Source organism: Rhinatrema bivittatum, unplaced genomic scaffold (assembly GCF_901001135.1).
Source record: "Rhinatrema bivittatum unplaced genomic scaffold, aRhiBiv1.1, whole genome shotgun sequence".
NCBI lineage: Eukaryota > Metazoa > Chordata > Amphibia > Gymnophiona > Rhinatrematidae > Rhinatrema > Rhinatrema bivittatum.
Window position 1 is genome coordinate 46,142 of NW_021820946.1, and position 25,008 is coordinate 71,149.

The 25,008-nt window shown below is 41.0% G+C and overlaps 1 protein-coding gene across 3 annotated transcripts in view; it reads left to right on the plus strand.

The window, feature by feature from the left end:
• Positions 1–25,008, plus strand: part of LOC115082320 (lysophosphatidylcholine acyltransferase 2-like) — a 123,535-nt gene that overhangs the window by 42,465 nt on the left and 56,062 nt on the right. For 2 of the 3 annotated variants that reach the window (XM_029586553.1, XM_029586552.1), the window contains exons 5-8: positions 2,853–2,913; positions 6,849–6,907; positions 15,779–15,813; positions 23,484–23,538. In XM_029586553.1, the coding sequence (XP_029442413.1) occupies positions 2,853–2,913; positions 6,849–6,907; positions 15,779–15,813; positions 23,484–23,538 (210 nt within the window). The remainder of the gene's footprint in view (positions 1–2,852; positions 2,914–6,848; positions 6,908–15,778; positions 15,814–23,483; positions 23,539–25,008) is intronic. The other variant, XM_029586554.1, reaches the window with a different exon arrangement.

The window sequence follows — 25,008 nt, forward strand, 5'->3', positions numbered from 1 at the left end:
TGCATGCGTATGACTTAAACTACTCATACTGTGCGTAAGCATGCTCCTGATTTTAAGCCGTTACTCGGGCAAATGTACTTCGTGTACATTCCTTAGGACTTTATCGAATTTAATGTGCGTAGATAAGCAGATTTTAAAACATGCTCGCGTTAATGTTCCCAGCTTTATCAATTAATCCACCAATTTGCTGAGTCAAACTCAAGGTCATCCAGACCCTCTGGTTATTCATCCTGCATTCTTTAGTTCACCCCTGTGATAGTGGATCTAAAACGTAATTTCTGCACTTACACCTCATCCGGACGAGCAGTAAACTTGTGCGGCTAATGAAAAACTGCGTGCTGCAGTTTCCAGTTTTAAAATACAGATTTATGCACAGAACTGTTGGATCTGCTCCCCCTTTTTTTTTTTAAGCTCACGTTTATATGCATTAGTGGCTTTTATAATCACCATTGCTCACGCGCGGTGCACATACTTGCATAAATGGGCCTTTTAGTGCGAGAAACTGAAGTTCAGCCCTCCGATTGCGTCATTACTTTTCTTTTCACATTTAGCACTGTAGCACACATCTTGAAGTAGTGAGGACACAAGCTAAGACAACTTGGACTATATTTTCTCATTTTCGAGATGTGTATTCTGAACCTATATAATACTTGGGATCTGATTTATCAAGAATTTATAATCAATGTACACCTGAGCAGCTGCGTGCTACAGTGCTAAATGTAAAAAGAAAAGTAATGAAGCAATCTGAGGGCTGAACTTCAGTTTCTCGCACTAAAAGGCCCATTTATTTATTTATTTTAAATCTTTTCTATACTGTCATTAAGGTGGGTACCGTCATAACGGTTTACAGTAAGGCACAAAAATGTTATTAAAATTTATCAGTTTACACAGGTGCCATTAGGTTCGGTAACATAAGTTTTTAATCAATGCTAGGTGTTAAATGAGTGTGATCACTATTCTGTCCAGGTCAAATTTATGCAAGTATGTGCACCGCGCGTGAGCAATGGTGATTAAAGCTCAGTATGCTTAATGCCATTACAGACTTCCTTATTGTTGATATTTTGATGATCCATAATTGGTAGGATTTTGTGAGAAATTTCTGAAATAGAGGATGCAAGTCTGTGCTTAAGAAAAAAAGCAACAATTCTTGATGTAACCAAGCTGCAGACCCAGTAGAATTGCAACTACCTTAAGATCACCACACAAATTCCAGTTGTACTTCAACGTGGTTCAGCAATAGCTGCATGTTCTCATACGTTTCTTTCATCTGAACGGCATGTCCAACAGGTATTGATGGGTAGATATTGCCGTTGTGCAGCAAAACAGCATTCAAACTTAAGATTGAATCAATAAACAGTCGCCATTCTGTTGAGTCGTGTTCACATCCAAGAGCACAAAACCAATCCATTGATGTCACAGCAAAAAGTCAGACTGTCTACTTGCTTGAAATATTTTGTCAAATCTTCATGACGGCTGCGAAATACTGAAATTTTCATATCAGTTGACAAAAGATTCCATTCTTGCAGCCTTGACCCAAGCAGCTCCGCCTGACTCTTTGATAAAGCCAAATCTCTGACCAGATTGTTCAGCTCTGACTGAGAGATTTAATGAGGATCGCTGGATGTTGGCACAAAGTCAGGATCAGCCGCAGCTTCCATCTGTGACAGCTCGCCATCATCGCCTACCTCCTCATCCTTGTCATCAAGTGTCCACACTTCTGGCGGTTTTGGAACAGGAAGACTGTCATCATGAGGCACTGGTCTCATTGCCGATGCAAAGTTAGGGTACTCAAACTTCCTGTTCTTTGAGTATCCTGACACATTCATCATGCAGATGTAACAGTCAGTTATATGATCTTTCTGTTCCCTCCATATTATTGGGATGGCAAATGGCATGGATGGTCGCACACTACTGTCGCAAGATGCGCAACATATATGAGGAGCCCATGCTCTGTCCTGGTCACCAATTTTGCACCCGAAGTATCTCGTATGCCTTCTTAATGAGTGAAGTCAAACTTTTTCTGTGCTTTCAGAGTAAACTTACCACAGATGTGTAACAAAACATGTCACTGCTATTATTTATTTTTGTATTTATTTTTTGAGTTTTATATACCGTCATTCGGTAATGCCATCACAACAGTTTACATATTTCAACAAGGGATATTAGGATGGGTAATACAAAGATCTATTACAACATTGGCGTGACATTTCATAAAGTATATGAAATTAAAGCTTGTGGATTTAAACTCAACAGTTTTAGTGATACGATCCGCTCAATCACACAGATGTTGCATAGGAGACTACTCATTGCTGCTGCTTATACAAGGCTGTGTCATCATGGAAACAAGTTGGAATCTTGCAGCCAAGCTAGGGCTTGCCTGAACAAGTTCTGGCATGATCAGGCAGAGTTTCTTGGTGTATTTTTTAAAAAGTTAGTCTCTGTTACATGTTACGTTGTTTATGGCTGTCAAAAATATGGCAAGAATTTTAAAAATCATAAAAACTACTGTTCAGCAAGATTGTTTTAAAATTTCATAATTATTGTAACAAAATTGGCCGTTTCTCTAAAACCTGCCTGGATAGGTGTACCTCCAGGAGAGGGTTGGAAAACACTGCCCTTAGTTGTCTTTAATTTTGTCCAAAAAAAAAAAAAAAGTGGAAGTACCATCCACAACAATCTCCTGCCCACCAAATATTCTTTGTACTGTAGAGAGAACCATTGCCCATAAATACAGGTTTAGTGATTGGATAAGATGAGCTTTGTTTTCAGTATAATTATTTATAGTGGGTTGTTTTTTGTTTTTTTTAACAATTACAGTTTATAATGCAATGTCTTTGTATTTACTCTCTAAGGTGCTGATTTTCCCAGAAGGCACATGTTCGAATCGTTCCTGTCTAATCACTTTCAGACTAGGTGAGACCTTTTTATTTGCAATTATTGTTTGTAAATGACACAGAATTAAAATAGACATGAAAATGGCAGCTGATAATTGAACTGTTCAGTTTTGTTATTTTTTTAATGTTCGCAGATTTGAATAAAATTTTAGTTTTTTTGTGTGTATCTTCTGGGTTTATATATCACTTATAGATTTCTGAATGAGTTAATGTCGACCTGGGGCAAGGCTTCTGACCACTGTAGTGAGCTCTGCTTCAGTGTTTTTCTATGGATAAGCAGGAAAATCGGTTCTGTTTTTCAATGGTGTTAAAGACAGAAGTACATAGCTCTGAAGTAAACGTTTTTTGTGCTCTGCTGAATATGTACTGTATGAGGTCCCCTCCTCGTGCATGCCACTCATTGGATAAGTCAGTCCTATTTGTACCCTTCTCTACTGCCAATTCCCGACTCTGTGCTTTCCACCTGGAATACTGTCTGCTTGGAATAGTCTTCCTGAACTGGTGCGTCGTGCTCTTGCCATGTTTAAATCCCATTTAAAGACCCACTTTTAAATCTTATGCCCGATTGTCTGCTTTTAGCCTTGTTAACCAACTTTCTTTTCTTTTTAATCATTGTCTTGCTTTATGACATACATGACAAGAGACTTGGGGTATGTTTGTCTGATTAGATTGTAAACTCTATTGAGCATGAACTGTCTTTTTGTGTGTTTGTACAGCGCTGCATGCATTGTGTAGCGCTATAGAAATGTTAAGCAGCAGTAGTAGTAGGTCCCCTTACTATTTTTACTTCCACGGACTAAGTAGGATGAGTTTTTTTTGTGGTGCTCAGATCATTTGGTTGTGAGCTTCCTTCAGGAAATGCTGGTTTTTCAACTTAATCTGTCTCCTCCCTAACTTTCTCTGCACTGTCAGACAGGGTGCTGCCCTCAAAATGTTTTCTTCAGTTTGAGTGGTTCCCTTTTTCCCCACCATGACTGACAAAAAGAGCTATGGGGTTTAAGTGATGTGATGCACATTTTCATGTTACTAGGTGTAGATCACAATGTAAAAAAATAAAAACTATGTATGTTCTGAGAAGTGTGAGAAGACTTAACTATCCTGAAGGACACTGTCTCACCACAACAGCCCTTAAGCCACAGAAATTTGAAGTCATGGGATAGGAAGCAATGGCCTTTTGTGGATTGGTAATTGGCTAAAGGATAGGAAACAGCAGGACTGAGTGATCATTTCACTAGATGGAGAAAGATAGTGATGTGCCCCAGGGATCTGGTGCTTAAATACTAGTACTATGCTTGTCAGTCAGACTGTTGTGTGTTGCCACCAGGGTGTGCACTGTGCAAAGATGATATGCTCTTTCTGCAAAGTCTGCCCAAACCCTCGCACGGAAATGCAGGCTCTTAATTTAATACCTTAAAAGAATATTTCTTTCTCTAACTTTTTTGTTTGGTTTTGAAAACTTACATCAGTTGTAACTGAGACAACCAGAGCTATGCCAAGTAGTTTTTTGCTAATTTTCCTTCTGCAAAACAGTCTTTCAGGTGCGCGTGCACACAGTTTTTCCCCAAACTCACACACACACAAAGGCTGCCACGTATACACACACAGGCTGCCACACAATGCTCCAGGGATCTGTACTGGAATCTGTGTTTAAATATTCTGTAACAATTGCTATTTAGGGGCAATGAGATGTCAAATATAAGGGCAATATAGCTTATGGAGAGGTTCCCTAAGTTTGAATATGCTTGCTGTTAAATACAAAATAAAACAGCATTTATTATTTTCACTTTTGTTCCATTTTAAAACATAAGTTATGGACCAGACAATCAGAGCAACGTTGGACAGTTTGTCAGTATGTTTATCCATGTTTCTATTTTTTTATTTTATCTTTATTGATTTTATGTGAAAGAGTGACATTACTTATTTCCTTAGTTATTGAATCAGATGTAAGTTTGATTATGAGATACTATTTTGAACATAAGGAGGAAGGTTTTATGGGACAATGTGTCCAAATTTTTCCAGATTTGTCAAACATATGAAAGGAGGAAAGCCTTCCTATCAATGAGACAGGAAGCTACTATAATTGGGGCAAAGTTTCTGCTTAGATATCCGTGCAAATGCGTGGTTACTTATAATAAGGATACCTATATATTTTATGCCCCGGAACAACTAAGGGTGTTTCTAGACTCGCGAAAGTCTTGATAACCTCCTCTCCTAGAGAAAACCATGTGAATTGATCCAGGTAGTAATTTGTTGAGAAGGTAAAGTGGAAGCCTGCTATGCTGATTTCTCTTGGTTAAATATAATGTATTTTGAGACTCCCAGAATTGCTTATCCTCCCCCCCTTTAAAAAGATTGTGGTCTAATTTTGTGAATTTTTCTTTTTATGAGCATGAGATGTCAAGAGGAGTCATGTTTCTGTATTTCTGAGCAAAGTGTCTATTGAGATTTTACATAATTGCAAAGAAAGATAAAATCCACATGTTTCTTAACACCTTCAATAAAAAAAAAAAAAAAAGAAGCAGATTTGTTAGGCAAGACTTGCCTTGGGTAAAGCCATGCTGACTTTGTTCCATTAAACCATGTCTTTCTATATGTTCTGTGATTTTGATGTTTAGAACACTTTCCACTATTTTTCCTGGCACTGAAGTCAGGCTAACCGTTCTGTAGTTTCCCGGATCCCCCCTTGAGCCTTTTTTAAATATTGGGGTTACATTGGCCACCCTCCAGTCTTCAGGAACAATGGATGATTTTAATGATAGGTAAGCATGCATTAATAGCTGGGAGCCTGCCATGTCCTCCTACCGACTAAGCTAGAAAAGCCCCCCTCCCCATCTCTAGCTTTCCATTCTCTTACCCGCTCTGCTGGTGACATTTTGGAGTGCAGCAGCAGTGGGGTAGGAGTATCTGCCATCTGGAGATCATTTCTGCCTCATTTGGACTCCAGGGACTGGGCAAGGTGGTGGGAGGATAAGTTCAGGGTGACTAATAAAAATAAATAAATTAAAAAAAAAAGTTTGGGGGTCTGAATTTAATTGGCAGAGTGGGGTCTGGCTGCCAGCATTTTGTGCAAGCTGTTTGCAAATAACACACACAATTCTCTCCTCCAGAAAACTCAGAATATTGTAGAAACATGAACATTAAAGACAAAAATAAACAAAACAAACATTTTTCCCTACACAGCTCTACTTATCTGCTTTAACAGTTCCAGGTTGGGGTATTATGGAATGAGCATTTAAAAGCAATCTGTGTGCTTTTAGTACTTCACAATTAACATGAATCGCTTGCATATATTGCATTTTAATCAGAGTATTTGTGAATGAAATTTTGTGTAGATTTCTGTTCTTTCTTTTAGGAAATTGCAAATGCTGTAATTAAAACACAGTAAATGGAGACAACTTTCTTTTCATAATTGAGTTTATGGTGGTAATTTTTTTTTTTTTTTTGTAGTCTCTATGGAGGAAAAAGATGTTTGGGAAGTGTTCCTTCTGCCACTCCCATATTCTCATTCCGCATTTTATTGTGTAATGTTTAAACAATTGACTTATTACATTTAGCTTGATGTGGAGCATTCAGTAAAAGAGAATATAGCAATATAAATGTTTATTGCAGTGACATTGTTTAAATATTTAATCATGTGACATTTTTCATTAGAATTTTTAAAGAAACAATAGCAATAATCAGATAAACGAGGGAGAAAAAGAGTAAGACATTGTTGTACGATAGGATAGTCGTGATGGATGTTGGTGTAGGAAAGCTGAGGGAAATTTATCAATTATCTGATGGTTAGAGCCCTGAGGTTTTCCATATTAATATTACAGTACAATCAGTCGCGTGCAGTTCTCAGACTCAGATAAGTTAGAGACATAAATCCTGACCATGTTTGCTTTTGCTCATTTAGTTTTAGGTCTTTAATGTTTTAATGCAGCTCTTTGTGCATTATGTTTGTATTTACAGGTGCCTTCAGTCCCGGAGTTCCTGTACAGCCAGTTCTTCTCAGGTACCCAAATAAAGTGGTATGTACGTTTACCTTTTTTGAGTAACATTAAAGAATGCAATCACATTTTCTCGAGTGCTGCCGTGCAGCGCTGCTTACTTTAGCTGGATGTTTCTGGTTGCAATACCTTTGCTTGGATCAACATGAGATGCTGTTGTATAGGAACATTTGAGAATATTTTTCAGGTTTGGAAGACACAGGACCCGTGTGGACTTTGTAAACTCATATACATCAACATTTTTGGATAGTTCCTGTGCTGGCCTGATAACAGGGTATCTACAGTTTGAAAATTATCCAGTTTTTTTTTTTCCAGGCCTTAAGACTATAGAGCTGTAAACTTGCTTTGGCCAGTAATTTTATAAAAGTGTGGGGTTTTTTTTTTGTTTTTTACTTTTTTGGATTGGTTAATTAAATTCTTAATTATTGCAATCGAATCTTAGGCCTTTGTGCATTTGAGGCTGCTGCGTTTATGTGCAGCTGATTATTCTGCCTGTTCTATGCATCTTATTGCATGGGCAGTTTCCACCCCTTTCCTCTCCCGGCCCCCATTCCTTTGGCCAGTTCTTCTGTTAGATGAACTAGGTGGTTGCCTAGGTAGCCAAAATTTGGGGAAAGGAAGCAACCCCCCGAAACCTCCAGGTGCCATCTACCCAGTATTTAAGGCACGGTCCCTCAAAAGAGAAGGGAATGAATGGTGGGTAGATCTAGCGGGTGGAGAGAGAGAGAGAGGAAACTGAAGGGGCAAGGGAGTTTGAGATGATGGGCAGATGGAGAAGAGGGAGTACTAGGCAGCTTAGGGTGGGTTGGAGAGAGATGATTTGGGGCAGATAAGGGATGGAGAGAGAAGCTGGACACTGCAAAAAGATGGGGTAATACTGTTGTGCTGAGCAGGGACTGGAAAAATTGGAGGATGTGAGGGAGCCCGATAGTAGACTGGACACTGTAAAGGGGGGGTGACCTTGGACAGACGATGAGGAGAGTGAGATGTGGATGCTGAGTGGGACAAGAGAGGGGATGCTGTGTGAGAGCTGCCCCTGAGAAGCAGATGTGTAAGGGGGGTGGGCACAAGATTGAAAGTTAGCCTAGGGTGCCTAATACATTTCTATTGGTCCTGCTCCCGCTGATGTAATAAACCAGACAAGAGATTTATGGAATAAAAAATAAAAAGCTACAATGTCTTTGTAGCAATATGATTATGTAACAGGTATCCTGAGCCTTTGAACCCAATTGCCCTGCCATAGGTTAGCTGGATGGCCTGCCATATACCACATTAGGCAGGTTCCCTAGTCCCAGCATGATTATTCAAGCTATGGGTGCAGTTGCTCCCATTCCCTGCTGTGCTGCATCATGCTGTCTACAGGGCACGCCATCATAGCACCTCTTCACTGCACCTAAATGCTGTCACGCAGATCTACTGATAAGGAGCTCTTGCTTGCATAAGGACAGTCCCCCCCCTTATCCCACCACAAAAGATGCTTCTGTTGAGCCTTATAAAGTATTCAATACCCTTTGGCTCAGGTATCTGCTACCTGAAAAGTTGCAATAATACAGTAAAAAAATAAATAAAATTACAAACCATTATGAACTCATCCTACTAGACCAAGCTAGGTGCATGGCTTTACGCTGTCCTGCCAGCAGATGGAGATAGAGAGCCTCAACCTTTTCAGTGACATCACTGACTGCAAGGAGAAAAAAATAACACAGGTTTCAGCAGCATACAGGGTAGCTAGTCTTGGGTCTTAAATCAGGTGAAAAATTTACAGCTTGTGAATGCAGTGACCTAGCATTAATCAGGTCTGTTTTAAGTTCAAGCAGTTTAACGTCCTGTCCGTTGTTAAACTGGTGAAAGAAATAGACGTTACTAGTGAAACAAAGAGCAACACCTCTCGATATTACAATATACAAAGACAAGCCGTAAAAGCCCGTTAAAACGGGCTACATCCCTCTGTCTCTCACCTCCCCCTCATTCTCTCTCCCCTCACTCTTCACCACCCCCCTCCCCCACCCACTCCTCTCCACCCTCCCTCTCCTCTCACTCAGTCCCCCCTCTCCCTCACTCCCTCCCACTCAGTCCCCCCCTCTCCCCCCCTCCCACTCACTCAGTCCCCCTCTCCCTCCCACTCACTCAGTCCCCCTCTCCCTCCCTTCACCCACCTCCATTTCCTCCCGGCGCCGTAAGCGCGACTTCCCGCAACCCTCACCCGGCTCCATTAACTCCTCCCCAGATCTGCCGGCAGATCTCGGGGGGGTCACTGCCGCGCGCGCGGGAGTGACCCCCCCGAGATCTGCCGGCAGATCTGGGGAGGAGAAGTAGCGGCACCGCGCGCGCGCGGTGCCGCTACTTCTCCTCCCGCTCCTGCCGGCAGATCTCGGTGGGGGGGGCGCGGGAGTGACCCCCCCCCCCCCCCGAGATCTGCCGGCAGATCTCGGTGGGGGGGGGCGCGGGAGTGACACCCCCCCCCCCCGAGATCTGCCGGCAGATCTGGGGAGGAGAAGCAGCGGCACCGCGCGCGCGCGGCGCCGCTGCTTCTCCTCCCGCTCCTGCGGCCCCACCGCCATTTTTTTTTTCTGATCGACATCCTTGCCCGCACATGCGCAGTAGAGCTGCGCTCTACTGCGCATTTGCGGGCCGTCGGTCACAGGCCATTTATAAGGTAGATAATGAGGTTCAAAAAATACAAAATACACTCAATATTTTTGGCAGTATTTCAAAATGGAGAACGATATCAGAATAATTAGGTGCTGTTTTTAATCCATTGTTGCCTGCCCATGATGGGCTTCAAATCAGTATATTAGCACATAGGATTCAAATCATTTACCAGACTCCATATTAAATACAAAATTAAAAAACTTCAGAACATAAGAAATTGCCGTGCTGGGTCAGACCAAGGGTCCATCAAGCCCAGCATCCTGTTTCCAACAGAGGCCAAACCAGGCCACAAGAACCTGGCAATTACCCAAACACTAAGAAGAACCCATGCTATTGATGCAATTAATAGCAGTGGCTATTCCCTAAGTAAAATTGATTAATATATTAATCTACTATAAAGTGTCAGAATAAATATCCAATAAACTTGTGCAAAAAATACATCTGCTCCATAGTGATATTTAAACTATCAAATTTTTAGAGAGTTGGCCAATCATCATGATCCAACATGGTCCATATTTTGGCACAGTAAATGCTTTCATCAGGAGTTATTCAGAAAGCAAAATTGCAAAACAAAAAAGCAAATCAAAACAGAACTCCATAAACACACCAGTAACTTAATTTTGAAAATTAATGGTATAGAATCTTACAGCATACCTGCTCAATTATAATAAACATGGTGACAAGCTCGAAAGACTCAATAACATAAGAACATGTCATACTGGGTCAGACCAAGGGTCCATCAAGCCCAGCATCCTGTTTCCAACAGTGGCCAATCCAGGCCATAAGAACCTGGCAAGTACCCAAAAACTAAGTCTATTCCATGTTACCGTTGCTAGTAATAGCAGTGGCTATTTTCTAAGTCAACTTAATTAATAGCAGATAATGGACTTCTCCAAGAACCTATCCAATCCTTTTTTAAACACAGCTATACTAACTGCACTAACAACATCCTCTGGCACCAAATTCCAGAGTTTAATTGTGCATTGAGTAAAAAAGAACTTTCTCAGATTAGTTTTAAATGTGCCCCATGCTAACTTCATGGAGTGCCCCCTAGTCTTTCTACTATCCGAAAGAGTAAATAACCGATTCACATCTACCTGTTCTAGACCTCTCATGATTTTAAACACCTCTATCATATTCCCCCTCAGCCGCCTTTTCTCCAAGCTGAAAAGTCCTAACCTCTTTAGTCTTTCCTCATAGGGGAGCTGTTCCATTCCCCTTATCATTTTGGTAGCCCTTCTCTGTACCTTCTTCATCACAACTATATCTTTTTTGAGATGCGGCGACCAGAATTGTACACAGTATCCAAGGTGCAGTCTCACCATGGAGCGATACAGAGGCATTATGACATTTTCCATTTTATTCACCATTCCCTTTCTAATAATTCCCAACATTCTGTTTGCTTTTTTGACTGCCTCAGCACACTGAACCATTGACAGTGTGCTTCTGTTATCTTTCAAAATTTCAACATATAGAAAGCTTTAAAATGCACAAGTATACATCAAGATTCCAGTTTGTCACTGACCCACAATTTGCAGTGGGCGTACTTTGCAAACATTTTATCAAAATATAATAAATTAGAAAAAAATGTAACCTGATTTCTCCATTGACCAGCAGGGCTGAATTAGCCATGACGTGTGGGTGATGTCATCCGATGATTCTGAACGGAGCATGTGCGGGAGTTTTCCTGCAGGCGTTACTTAGTGAGCGTCTCATTCCCTTTTTATATTTTGAGAAGCAGAGCATTTACAAACAGAATTAACATTACTTTCTGGGGGTCACACCAAGAGGACATAATTAAGCTGGAACTTTTGATGTGCCACTATGACCATAGCAGAAATGATTACTAAGTTAAGTAGGTGATTAGATAAATGGCAGACGACAAAAGGTATATCAAGACAGAGGCCTCATACCAAAAAAAAAATGCTAACCTTGGTGAGAGGTAATGCAAATAATAACATGCAGCTAAATATGGGGTGTGATGCGCTTCATACAAGCTGCTTGAAAAAAGTGATGTGACAGTCTCCAGCCTCCGACCGGGGAAATCCAAACAGCTGCAGGGGTGCTGGGAACTGCTGGACATGAAGCTTTTTTTTCAGGCAGAAGCACATTGCAGCATATATTGGGTCATGTGTTAGCCACCAGTGGCTAGAATAAAAAAAAATAAATACACTTTTTTTTTTTTCCTCAGTTCCATGGTATATGGTGCAGCCAGGAGGGCAGCACAGAGTCGGGAATTGGTAGTAGAGAAGGGCATAGATAAGTAACTTGCCTGATGAGTGGAGTGTGCAAAGAGGAATGTAGAGATGAGAGGTAGTGACAAATTGCAGGGTGAAGGCTCTTGTAGGTAAGAGGAGGTTGATCTGTATGTGAGATCGGATAAGGAGCCAATGTGGTAACTTCAGAACAAGGGTTATATGGGGGTAGCAATTTTGTCAAAGAAGTCATGCAGCTGAAGTTTGGATAGATTGTAGTGTAGCGAAATGCTTACTGGGAGACTGGTAAGGAGCAGGTTGCAATAGTCTGAGATGATAAGAGTGTGGCTAAGGGTTCTGGTAGTGTTCTGAAAGCAAGGGATCGATTTTGGTGATATAGAGAAAAAACATGTTTTAGCTGTGTTTGGGTATATGTAGAGAATAGAGTGGGACTCCAAGGTAACAGGCTGAGGACCGAGGGAAGTTTGCAGTGTTATCCAGAGAGGAAAATGATGATGGGAAATGGGCTTGGGGAGAGAGAGCTCTAATTTGGCTAAGTTGAGTTTAAGGTGGCAGTGGGATATCGGACAAGCAGACTGGGATCTGGGGCTGGATTCCGTATAAACTTCTGGTGTGGAATTATCAGCATAAAGATGCTATTGAAAGCCATGAGAGGCAATTGGAATAGCAAGGGGATTAGTATACAGAGAGAAGAGGACTCAGACGAATCCTCTAGAGGAAACACTAAAAGTGTGATGGGAGAGGAAAGAAGAGAACAGAGACAGGACAGAGTATTAGAGTAGGTGCTGATCAATCATGTCAGAAGCAGCAGGTAGGTCGAGGAGGATAAGGACTAAGTTAAAGGCCTTTGGTTTTAACCATACATGGGTCATTGGATACTTTGCAAGGGCCACTTTTTTGTAGCACGCAAAAACCAGACTGGAGCTGATGACTTGAGATTGAAAGAAAGATAGTAGTGATGGAGAGCAGTTGGCAGAGAAGTATCTCTGTGCCGAAGCTCTCAGAGTTGGGAAAAAGCTTTTGAAGAGTAAGCTTTGTCACCGGTGAAGGGCTTTTCCTGATCTCCTCTGCTGCAGTGCTCTCTCTCTCACTGTCAGAAGCAGAGAGGCAGTGCTGCTGCTTTCTGTGTGCACTGGGGAGCAGTGGAGCTGGAAGCAGTGCCAGGGATTTTTTTTGTCCCTGTCTGATATAGCGCAGTGAGGTTAGCAGACAGTGATGGTTTGAAGAACTTTGCCAGGGTGCTGGCTGCCTTGTTTGTTTCGCACGGTTTTTTGGTGTGTGGATAATGAGTCAGTCGGAGTGCCCACTCACTGTGTGTGTGTGGATAATGAGTCAGTCGGAGTGCCCACTCACTGTGTGTGTGTGGATGATGAGTCAGTCGGGGTGCCCACTCACTGTATGTGTGTGGATGATGAGTCAGTCGGGGTGCCCACTCACTGTGTGTGTGTGGATGATGAGTCAGTCGGGGTGCCCACTCACTGTGTGTGTGTGGATGATGAGTCAGTCGGGGTGCCCACTCACTGTGTGTGTGTGGATGATGAGTCAGTCGGGGTGCCCACTCACTGTGTGTGTGGGGGTGCCCACTTACACTGTGTGTGTGTGTGTCAGAGACTGCTTTGCCCTTTCTTTATAGTATGGGCTTTTGATGCCATTCTCTCTCCTGCCTCAGTCCTCACGGTACACTGTGGAGGGCTTTTTAGCCACTCTTCCTGCTGATGTGCTCTGCTCCTACCATTTGTTTTTCATCTCCAGTACTACAGTTGCTGTCACAGCTCCAAATCTCCTTCACCTACAGTAGTTTGATTCTTGGTCTGGCTCTGGCCATCCAATGCTTTACACAGGCCTTACCCACCCAATTATCTTTAATGAGTTTGTGCCCTCTCGGATATTTTACTCAAACTCTGTTCTCTTACTGTTCTTACAATTATTGGTCTTATCCTGTATTTAGCCTTCAATGGATTACACCACAGCAAAAGGCAAGGGACGCAGAAGTGCAACACCTAGAACTGGGGCCATGTTCCTCCATGATTATTGCTTCTGAGACAGTATTTACAAGCACTGGTTAAAACTGATTTAGAAGAATGATTCTGCCCTGGTTTTCCTGAATCTCAGGCTATTACAGTTAGTGGCTAAAGAGCATTTGGTGACTCTAGTCAGTAGCATCTTGGCCTCCAGTGAAGACAGTCCAAATATGACCAGCCAACTCATCACCTGATGATGCCATATGGAAATGACAGATCACCTCTAGGGATTTCCTTTGCCTTCTCCATGTCTAGAACTTTCCACTAATTTGGTTTGTGGCCTTTGCCCCTGTTCTTGCTATTCTAGGTGGCTGCTTTGTGACTTTCATGATGTGTTGGGTTCTTGCTGCCATTCTTTGACCCTCTTCAATGCCTTGGGAGATTTTCTGCCTCTTGGTGCTTTTTTCCCCTCCATCGTTACATACCTCATTATGCCGTACTTTGTCCTGCTTTGCCCCTCTCGTACATGCCACTGTTGGTGCTATTCACCCCTCTTTTGGAGCCTTGGTGTTCTGGCCACTCTCGCTGACGCTTTGCTCTTCTGAAGGTGCCTTGAAAAGATCTTGCCACTCTTAGTTCTGTTCTCCTACATTGTGGGTCTTTGGGTTCTTCGTGACATTTTTGGTGCCACATTGACAGTCTTGCATTGGTATTCCTTCATCCTTCTGATAATGTCTACCGACCAGTTTCATTAGAAATGATTATAAAAGTAGTAATTTGGGACTCTAAAATAGCTCCGTTGACTAGAATGATGAACAAATAAAATGAACACATTTTTTTCATTTGAAATGAACCAAATGAATCACTGTTGCAGTTTACTTCAATAAATGAACCAAAACACATTTTTTGACTCTTCATATTGCTACTAAATTCTAATCTGCCTCCCTGGAGAGTTGCTGTTTAGCTAAACTTTACTCTAAAATCAGCTGAGGGGCTTATGAGGCAGTGCCCATGCACCAAACTCCTGAACATATTCGGTAGAGGAAAAGCTCTGAGCTAAGAGAGAGGAGTCTGTTCGGTGCTATCAGATTTTGACACCATGCCCTGGTCAATTCATCCTGCTGTTTACGGAGAGCACAATTTATGGTAAGAAACTTGCTTTATTGAAAGATGTAAAAAGTTATATGATTTGTCATAAAATTCTTGACTGTTTGGATATCTTGATAAATCTTAATAAAGTAATTTTAGGATGGTGCTGGCCATAGAGGGTGAAGCATAGGAAGTTGGTGTTTTAGTCTCCTATATGAAGGGCCCAACAGGATTGTAGAAAACTAGCAGAGACGTGCTTGTGTCTGGGGAAGGGAAGATGACTACCAGTACTGTGGCAATCCCTAGTGGTTATTGAGCAGCTCGGAAAGTGAGACTTGGAGATGTCCCCTCCAGCTCTTGAGTCCAACAAGGGGTACTTGATTCACCTGGATATGCCATCTAGGGGTGGGCATCTATAAAGTTTGATAAAAGAGATTAAAAGGAATAATGTTTTGAATCATAAAAGTCTTAATGCACTATCTCGAACTGTATTTTAATACATGTGATTTTAGGAATTGGAATGCAGTGAAAATTGCACGGCATTACTAAAGCAAACTAGGTTCCAGGCTCTTTGATTAAACAAATATTTTACATCATATAATTATAATATTCATTGAGTGCTGTTGATTTTTGCTCATCTCTGTTGAAGATTAATCACAAACTACAGTGTCTCAGACCTAAGGTTTGTATCAAAAAAACTGTGCTAAACATGCTACTTGTACAAATAATTGATTTCTCCATGATTACAGAATGAGAATACATGAAGTTCAAATCTAGTTAAGTTTCACAGCTCAGTATTCTGTCCACAGACATATTTATTTATTTATCTGAAAGTTTTTGTATACAGACATTCGTTAAGAAATCATCACATCGGTTTCCATAGAACAATAATTAGCCAACAGGGCTTTACAATGAACCTGATGAGATAAACTGTATTTCTTTACACTTACATGCCAAATATCAATTTTATTTAGGATACTGTGACCTGGACGTGGCAAGGCCCTAAATTGTAAGTTGTATATTATGGTGGTAATTGTATTGAGCATGCAGTCATGTCGTACAGAAATGATACAAGTGCAATTGATGGGTTTGTGGCTCTTTGTTGCAGCTTCTAGTAACGCACATCCTTAGTCTACAGTATACAAAAAAGTGACTGTAAATCTGGATCACTAGTCAGAGTATATGATGGTGGTAAGTTTCACAAACAGGATGGCATCATCTGATGGAGCCCAGCTCGGAGCTTTGATTTCAGAGATTCTGGAACTTACCGCACTCTCCTCTGAGTACATGCAGCTGTTGTCACCTCCCTGCCTCCCAGGTCAGCCACATGGTGGATCTAGTACCCAGTGCAGACTGGCAGAGGCTTATTTTTTCCCTAATAAATAATGCTATTCCCGCAGCTTGTTGGTGTTGTCCTCTCCTTCATTTAGTCTACTTTTTGTGCCTTTGTTGGCGACTCATGGGACCTGCAGTCTGGGTAGGCCTCTAGCCTGGGGATTGCCTGAGTTCCCATCCAAGCAGGAGTTCCATGAAGTTTCATCTGACCGAAAGGCATGGATAGAGGCTCTCAGCAGCAGCATTATCTAACATCCTGAAGTAAATGAAGACTTCTGCTTCGTCATTGGATCCTTTTCCTCCATTTCTACTTAAAAACCCAGTTCTTGATTTCCTGCCATATTTAGATAACATTATTCTAGCCTGGAACAAGGGGCCTTTCCTAGCATTCTCCATTTGTCTCTTTTCTTAGAGAATACATTTGTTCTCCACCCAAGACAATCAGGATTTCATAAAGGCTTTAGCACTGAACAGTTATGATCTCAGTACTTAATGAAATTAGTCTGGGTATGGATAAAAGCACAACTCTTCTCATAGTCCTATTGGACATGTGTGCAGCTTTCGACCCTGTCAACCATTCCCTTTTAATCTGCTTAATCAAGTTAAGTGTAACTGATACCCCTTTAAAATGGCTTCTCTCATTTATCAGACAGGACTTTTTCTATAAAGTAGAATTCAACTGAATCCATTTTGCACTATAACACCTGTGGAGCCCCCTGTGGAGAGCAGATGATTTATAGGAATTATAACATATTTTTCGCTTCAAAAGATGCACATAGGATTCAGCGGGAAAATTTAAAAAAAAAAAAAAATTGGTGTGCTAAACTGGCACTGTTCCCGGGCATCTTATGGAGCAAATTAGGGTAGGTCATAAAATGTTTTTTGTCCCCATCCCAACCCTTTAAATTTAATTAACTACAAACCCCTCCCCCCCTCCTCCCAAGATTTGCCAAAAGTCCCTGGTGGTCCAGTGGGAGTCCGGAGCAATCTCCTGCACTCGGGCCGTCGGCTGCCAGTATTCATAATGGCGTCGATAGCCTTTGCCCTTACTATGTTACAGGGACTACCGGTGCCATTGGTCGGCCCCTGTCACATGGTAGGAGCACAAGATGGCACTGGCCGTCCATTGCCCCTACCATGTGACAGGGGCTGACCAATGGCACCGGTAGTCCCTGTAACATTTATTTATTTATTTATTTATTTATTTATGGATTTTATATACCGGGAGTTCCTGTATACAATACATATCACTCCGGTTCACAGTTAAACGGTAATAACTACTGCCGTGTAGCAGTTTACATGGAACAAATCAGAAACTTGATCTAATAAGCATAAGCGAAACTAACTAGTTACAACTTTAAACATATAAGTAAGGCAATATAAATCTTAGCTAAATAGTGTAGAGAATAATACATTAGAACCAAAGGACCAGGATTGTTATGGGTTGTTATATCAGTTTGTTCTTAGCTCTCTGGGAATGCTTGCAGGAAGAGCCAAGTCTTTAATTTCGCCTTAAAAGTGGTATGGCACGGCTCCAGGCGGAGGTCTGGTGGTAAGGAATTCCAGAGGGACGGGCCCGCGGTTGATATAGCGCGTCTTCTCAGTGAGGATTTTGCGGGCTGAGTAATCATTCTGTTTTGGTATGCACTTCTAGTCGGCTTGTCCGAAGTATGTAGTTGCAGCTTGAAGGTTAAGTTGAGTGGGGATATGTTATGAAGGGCCTTATGCATCATCATGCTGCTTTTGAACTGTATCCTGTATTTAATGGGGAGCCAGTGAAGGTGCTGGAGGATCGGGGTGATGTGGTCTCTTTTTTTGGTGTTGGTGAGAATTCTTGCTGTGGCATTCAGCACCATCTGGAGGGGTTTTGTAGAGCAGGCAGGAAGTCCTAGCAGAAGTGAATTGCAATAGTCTAGTTTCGGGAGAATGATGGCTTGGAGTACTGTGCGGAAGTCTCTGTAGCGTAGAGACTTGTAATTTAAAGAAGCATTCTTTGGTGGTGTTGACGAATTTATTGAGGTTGAATCTGTCATCTAATATCACACCCAGATCTCTGACTTGTGGTGAGGTGGTGTATCCTGAGGTGTCTGAAGAATTGCTTGAGGTCTGTGAGGTATGTTTTTCCGGTGCTATTATCAGGATTTCTGTTTTGTTGGTGTTCAGAACCAGGTTGAGGCTGCTTAACAGCTCGTTGATGGATGAGAGGCATTTATTCCAGTAGGCCATGGTCTTGTGTAAGGTGTCCGTTATGGGGATGATAATATAGTAACATAGTAAGGGCAAAGGCTATCGGCGCCATTTTGAATACTGGCAGCCGACGGCCTGAGTGCAGGAGATTGCTCCGGACCCCCGCTGGACCACCAGGTACTTTTCGCAAGTCTTGGGGGGGGGGGGGGGTTGTAGTTAAATTTAAAGGGTTAGGTTGGGATGGGGAATGGGGACAAAAAAAAACATTGGTTGTAGTTTTTTTTTTTTTTATATTCGCTCCATAAGATGCACAAACATTTTCCCCCCACTTTTGTGGACAAAAAAGTGCGTCTTATGGAGCGAAAAATACGGTATATTGTGTATGATGTCATATTACAAATATTTTTTATAAACTATTTTTGATATTGTTAAAATAAAAATTGATAAAATACTACATATACACAGGTTTAGTATTTGATATATTGTCTATAGATAAAAAGAAGAAACATTGAATTAGAACTGCTGCAATCCTGCTGGCTGCCTAATAAATTGTTTTCTCTTAATTATGATGACTTTGATTGTGTTGATATCTAGTTAGGCTCTGGCCCTGTTGAAGAGGACAATACTTCATCACCCACACATAGCTCCATGGTGCTCTTGGAGAGTGAGGGAAGTCACACAGGAACTATGTGGAAAGGAATGCCATTGCCATAAATCACAATTGCTGCATGATCTGAACATTTATGAATGTCTGCTTGAGGGCTATAGGCTAGCTGTTAATGAAGCTAAAAAAACTACTTTGCAGGCAGGATTCATTTGAGTCTTAAGTAGACGTCACAAGCTGTTTCAAACTGTTTTACTCCCCTTCCTTGTAGTTGTTCTACGACATCAAATACGATTTCCATCCCTCCTGATAAACTGGCAGGTTATTCTCAAGAAAGGGTCAACAATGATATGAATTTTGATGTACCTAAAGCTTACGAGAGCCCTAGCGGGACCAGTTTTCAGTGGTTTTGACAACTGAAGTAAAATAGGTAATGACCTCTAATCTCTACCAGCTTTTCTTTAACACCTGTCTTGAGAGAGATGCTAACATAATAGTTAATAATATATCATCTGGCAGCTTACTAGTGTGTCTTTGCACCTCTATTAAACCAGTACTATCGAAAAAAAAAAGTGGCCTCTAAAACCTCAGATCCTAGCTAACTACAGACATCTGTCCTCATTGCTTTTTTTTTTTTTGACTGGCAGCATGGCAACTTCGATAGTACATCCCTTTTCTTGAAAAGACCAGTGTCCAGGACAAAGGGAAGTACCACTTTTTACGTTAAAGTTAAAAGCATCAAGCAAAAAAAAGGAAAAAGAAAAATATTAACACAAAAAGTAAACATTTTCTTGATTTTAAGGACTAGTGGACTTCTGATTAAAAATGACCTGCAGCGGTGAATAGACAAGTGAAAGTTATAAACTTGCAAAGCACGGGGTGTTATGAAGGTCCAAGAAAATAATAGAAAAATGAAAAAATAGTAAGGATTCTTAGTATGTATGACAGTAACGATACTAAAAAATAAGAGTTTGATACAAGGTGTTTTCCCAAGAGATTTGAATTACCCCAGTATTGACTGGATTAATGTAACAGCAGAACATGTGAGACAGGTAAAGTTTCTAAATGTAACAAATGACTGGTACATGGAGCAGATGGTCCAGGTGCCATCACTAACATGAAGCGCCACCACCACCCCAGGTTGATTCACCTGATCATTGCGATTATAATTTGTATCCTGGTAGAGCAGTGTCCTCTCTTGGTTATCCTCCTTGTACCAGGTTTCTGAGATGGAAATTATATCTACTTCTTCATTCAGTGCTATACCTTCTCTCTCTTTGTCACATTTTACATTCACTGGCTCCCTATTACTGCACGTATTGCCTACAAATCAATGACCATCATTCACAAAATTCTAAACAATGATCATCAAGGTCTAAACACGCTTAACATAACTTCTCAAAACCTCTCAAGAAACTTGCGCTCCAATAACTCAAGTTACTTAAACATCCCCTTCATCAAAGATGCACATCTGGCAACAACGAGAGAGCCTTCTCCATCGCCTCCCCCAAACTTTTAAACACACTACCTGAAGACCTGAGAACCCAGCACAACATAAAAACTTTCAAAAAAGACCTAAAAACACTTTTGCTAATTTTACATGGACCCTCATTCATCTGACCATACCAACTATCAAATGAACTCTCAGCTATAATCTCCAACTAAACATGCTTACCCTCCTCATCCAACCTTATATTACCTACTGGACTTGATATGTTTATTTCTGTAAATGCTCACATTGTTATAATGTTTCAGAACTGCTAAGAAAAAATGTTCACTCTGTAAACCGTTATGGCTCTACCGAATAACGGCATATAAAACTCATCAAATACATTAATTGGCGGACAGTAGAAAGTATGTTTTTTGTTGGTATTAACAATGGAATTGTTTTAACTCAGGAGCTTATTTACTTATAGGTACATGGGCTTCTATTGCTTTTATTGGAACCTCTATCGGGATGCCCTAACTCCTCGTTTAGTATCCTTTGAAGATACCGCCCTTTCAATCATGTGCTGCTGAGTGACAGCTTTTCCCCCATCTTCTAGTTTAATATCTGCTCTCTCCATTTTGAAGGTTAGCTCCAGCAGCCTGCTTTCACGCTGGGTAAGATGGAGCACATCCTTTTGGAATAGGCTTCCTCTTCCTCAAAATGTTTCCCAGTTCCTAATAAAACGCACACAGGTCTGCTACAAACCCAAAAGATTTGATTGCTAGCAGCATGTCTGATTCAGATCAGTCTTCTGGAGTTACAAGCAATCAGATATGCATTAAGAGCATTTTTACTTTTCTTTCAGGGAAGGAGAATTCTAATCCAAACTGACAATAAAGTAGTCCTGTTCTACATAAATATGCAAGGAGGCAAAGAGGTCATGGGTCCTTTGCCAGGAATCACTGAGATTTGGGCAATAGGCCTGCAGCCACAGAGCCATTCTGCAAGCATCCTGTGTTCCCAGGATCTCTTACACAGTGGTGGATCACCTTACAGTGTTTCATCATCAAATGTTCTCTGGATCAAGCAGTAGCAGACAGATTATTCAGTCTCTGGGAGTCTCCTGTTCAATTTGTTCATATCCATAGACATCAAGAAAGTGAAAAATGTTTCATTCTTCAAAGCAAATTCAGATGCTTTTCTGCTTGAATGGAATGCAGATCTAGCATGTGCTTTTCTGCTTCTTCCGCTAGTAACTAGGATAGTGTGGAAAGTGCTCAAGGAATCGGGTGCATTTGACACTCATTGCTTCTGTGTGGCTCTTGTACTTCCACTGGCTGTCAATCAGTCCGGGAGGATCTGGCAAAGGAAACCAGTCAGGCAGTCCCTCTAGAGTCCAATCTGACTCTAACTAGAGGGTCATCTATGCCATCCAAACCTTTTCTCTCTCAAATTAATGGCATGAATGTTGAGTGCTTGCTAATTTCATTACTCTCATCCAAGAAAGTGAAAGGTATTGTAACCTCTTTCAGGAAGTCTTCAACCAGAAGAGCTAACAGATTCAAATGGAATAGTTTTTCATATTGGTATCAAGCAAGTTCCCTGGACTCATTTGCCTGCATGCATAGGAAGTTGCTCCAATACTTCTTCTATTACCTTCGGGTCTTAGTACATCATTGGTCAAAGTACACCTATGCGCTCTTGTGGCTTACAATGTTCAAATGGATGGCAAATCGATATTCATACATCCTTTAGTATCAAAGTTCATAAAAGGTTTATGGCATATGAGATTCTCTGGCACAAACCACTTGTGCCATGGGATCTCAACTTGATATTGGCACAACTCAGAAAACTACCTTACAAATGGTTAAGAGTCAGTTTCCTTGACGTTCCTAGTTATGATCATGTCCACTAGAAGTCTGCGAGCAGCAGGCATCAGTCGCATTACTCACTTTACATAATTTTATTCACAACAAAGTGGTGCTTCACACTCACCCCCGATTTTCTGCCAAAAGTAATTTTGGCTTTCCATCTAAATCGAGGCATTGTATCTGTTTTCATTCTTCCCAAGACCTTATGCAATTAAGCAGAAGAAGGTCCTACATTCACCAGACTGCAAAAGGGCCTTGACTTATTTCCAGAGGACGCAAGTGCATCGCCAGGCTTTTCAACTTTTTCTCTCTTATGATCCTAACAGACTTTGGAATAACAGTTGCTAAGCACATGCTGACCACCTTCTAGCAGACTTTATCAAGGCTCATCAGGTGAGAGCCATGGGCTACCTCAGTGGCTCATCTCCAAGCCATGCCTATCGAACATTTTGCAAAGCTGCAACTGGGTCACCAGTTCACCACTTCACGTCTCATTACTATCTGGACAACCTATCTAGAAGTGACAGTAAATTTGGACAAGACGTTTTGCACAGCCTGTTCACCCAGTAGTCCACTCTCCATGTTTTTTTTCAGTAAGTGCTCCGCTGCATCCTTTGGCTTAGGACTCCCTATGTGTTATGGCTAATTCAGCCTTGCTTGTCAACTGAGAAATTGTTTGCTTGCTGTAAATGGGGCTTTCCATAGACAACTGGATGAATTAACTATGCAAGCTGCTGGGCAGACTGGATAGGCCGTTTGGTCGTCTTCTGCCGTCATTTCTCTGTTTCCATTTAAACTTGCTTTCTTCCCTGGTGATCAATGATTTGATCATTGTGATTGTTTTATGTTTGTATTTCTTTTAATCACAAATGTTTTTATGTAACTCGTCATGAACGGTGGGGTACTTGAGTAATACATTTTTAAATAGCACTCTTTGGAAGGCTTTGATCATTGTGATTGTTTTATGTTTGTATTTCTTTTAATCACAAATGTTTTTATGTAATTCGTCATGAACGGTGGGGTACTTGAGTAATACATTTTTAAATAGCACTCTTTGGAAGGCTGTTAACCAGTTTTATCACATGATGTATGTGTTTTCTGTTTTAAAAGTTTAAAAAATGTTTCACCTTACAGGGATAATGTGAACATGCAGGTCATATGAGGTTTTCTCACCAAAATAAGTTTTCAGGAGAGCAGATGTGTTAAATAAAAAGTAAATCATATTTGCCTTATTAATATTCATTTTTCTCCAGTTGCCAGATTTTTCTGATGACTGTATGCCAGCTGTTTACAAAGGTGGAAGTAGAGGTAAGTTAAAGGCAAAAGAAAAATACCATGAACACCTCCCTGCCAAAACATTTTACTATCTGTTAAATGTGCTTTCCCTCTACAAGCAGGATGACTTTGCACTACAAGAGGACATTGTAATTGCATGGTACCTACATGGAGTGGTTTTTCTGTAGCTGGTGTAGAAAAGCTTAGATTTCATTTGACCTTCCACCACTTCAAAGGACTCTTTGATTTTGGAATTGTTATACTTGGTTAGACTGAGGGTCCATCAAGCCCAGCATCCTGTTTCCAATCCAGGTCACAAGTACCTGTCAGAATCCCAAACAGATTCCATGCTATTAACGCCTAGAGATAAGGAGTAACTTTCCCCAAGTCTACCTGGTTAATAAATTTAGGGACTACTCCAGGAACTTGTCAAATCTATTATAAACCCAGCTACGCTAACTGCCTCTACCACATCCTTTGGCAATTGTACTTTGAATGAAAACTTTTCTGAGTTTTAAATGTGCTACTCGCTAACTTCTGTTTTTGTATTTGAAAATGTAAATAACAGGTTCACATTTACCCATTCTATTCCACTCATGATTTTATAGACCTCTATCATATCATCTCTTAGTTGTCTCTTCTGCAAGGTGAACAGTCCTGACCTATTTAGCCTTTCCTCAGGGGAGCTGTTCCATCCCCTTTATCATTGTGATCGCACTTCTCTAAACCTTTTCCAGTTCTGCTATTTGGTGACCTTAATTCTATACAGTTTAGGTGCAGTCTCCGCATTTGGCAGTTCAGATGTATGATGACATTCTCTGTTTTGTTCTCCATTCCTTCCCTAATAATTTCTAATATTCTGCTTATTTTTTGACTGCTGCTGTACATTGAGCTAAAGATGTCAAAATATTGTCCACAATGACACCTGGGTGATAGCTACCAAAATAGGAGTTAACATTGTGTAACTACAGTGTGGGTTACCTTTCTGCATGTACATTAGATTTCATCTGCCATTTGGATGCTCAGTCTTCTAGTCTCACAAGGTCCTCCTGCAGTTTTCCCACAATCTGTTTGTTTGTGATTTAAAAATGCAGAATAAGTTTATCATGATTGCCTCTCTTTGTTCCCTTTTCCAGGTCATTTATAAATACATTAAAAAGCACTGGTCCCAGTTCAAATTCCTGAGGCACTCCACTGTTTCTCCACTGAAAAAACTGACCATTTAGTCCTACTCTGTTTGCAGTCCACAATAGGACATTGTCTCCTATCTTATGACATTTTCATTTTCTCATGAGTCTGTCATGAGAGACTTTATGAAATACCTTCTGAAAATCCAAATAGACTATATCCACCAGCTCGCCATTATCTACATGTTAACTCCTTCAAAGAAATGTAGCATTGGTGAGGCAAACCTTCTCTTGTATAAACCCATTGAACCATGATTTTCTATATATGTTTTGTGATTTTGTTCTTTAGAATAGTTTCTGCGATTTTTCTTGGCAC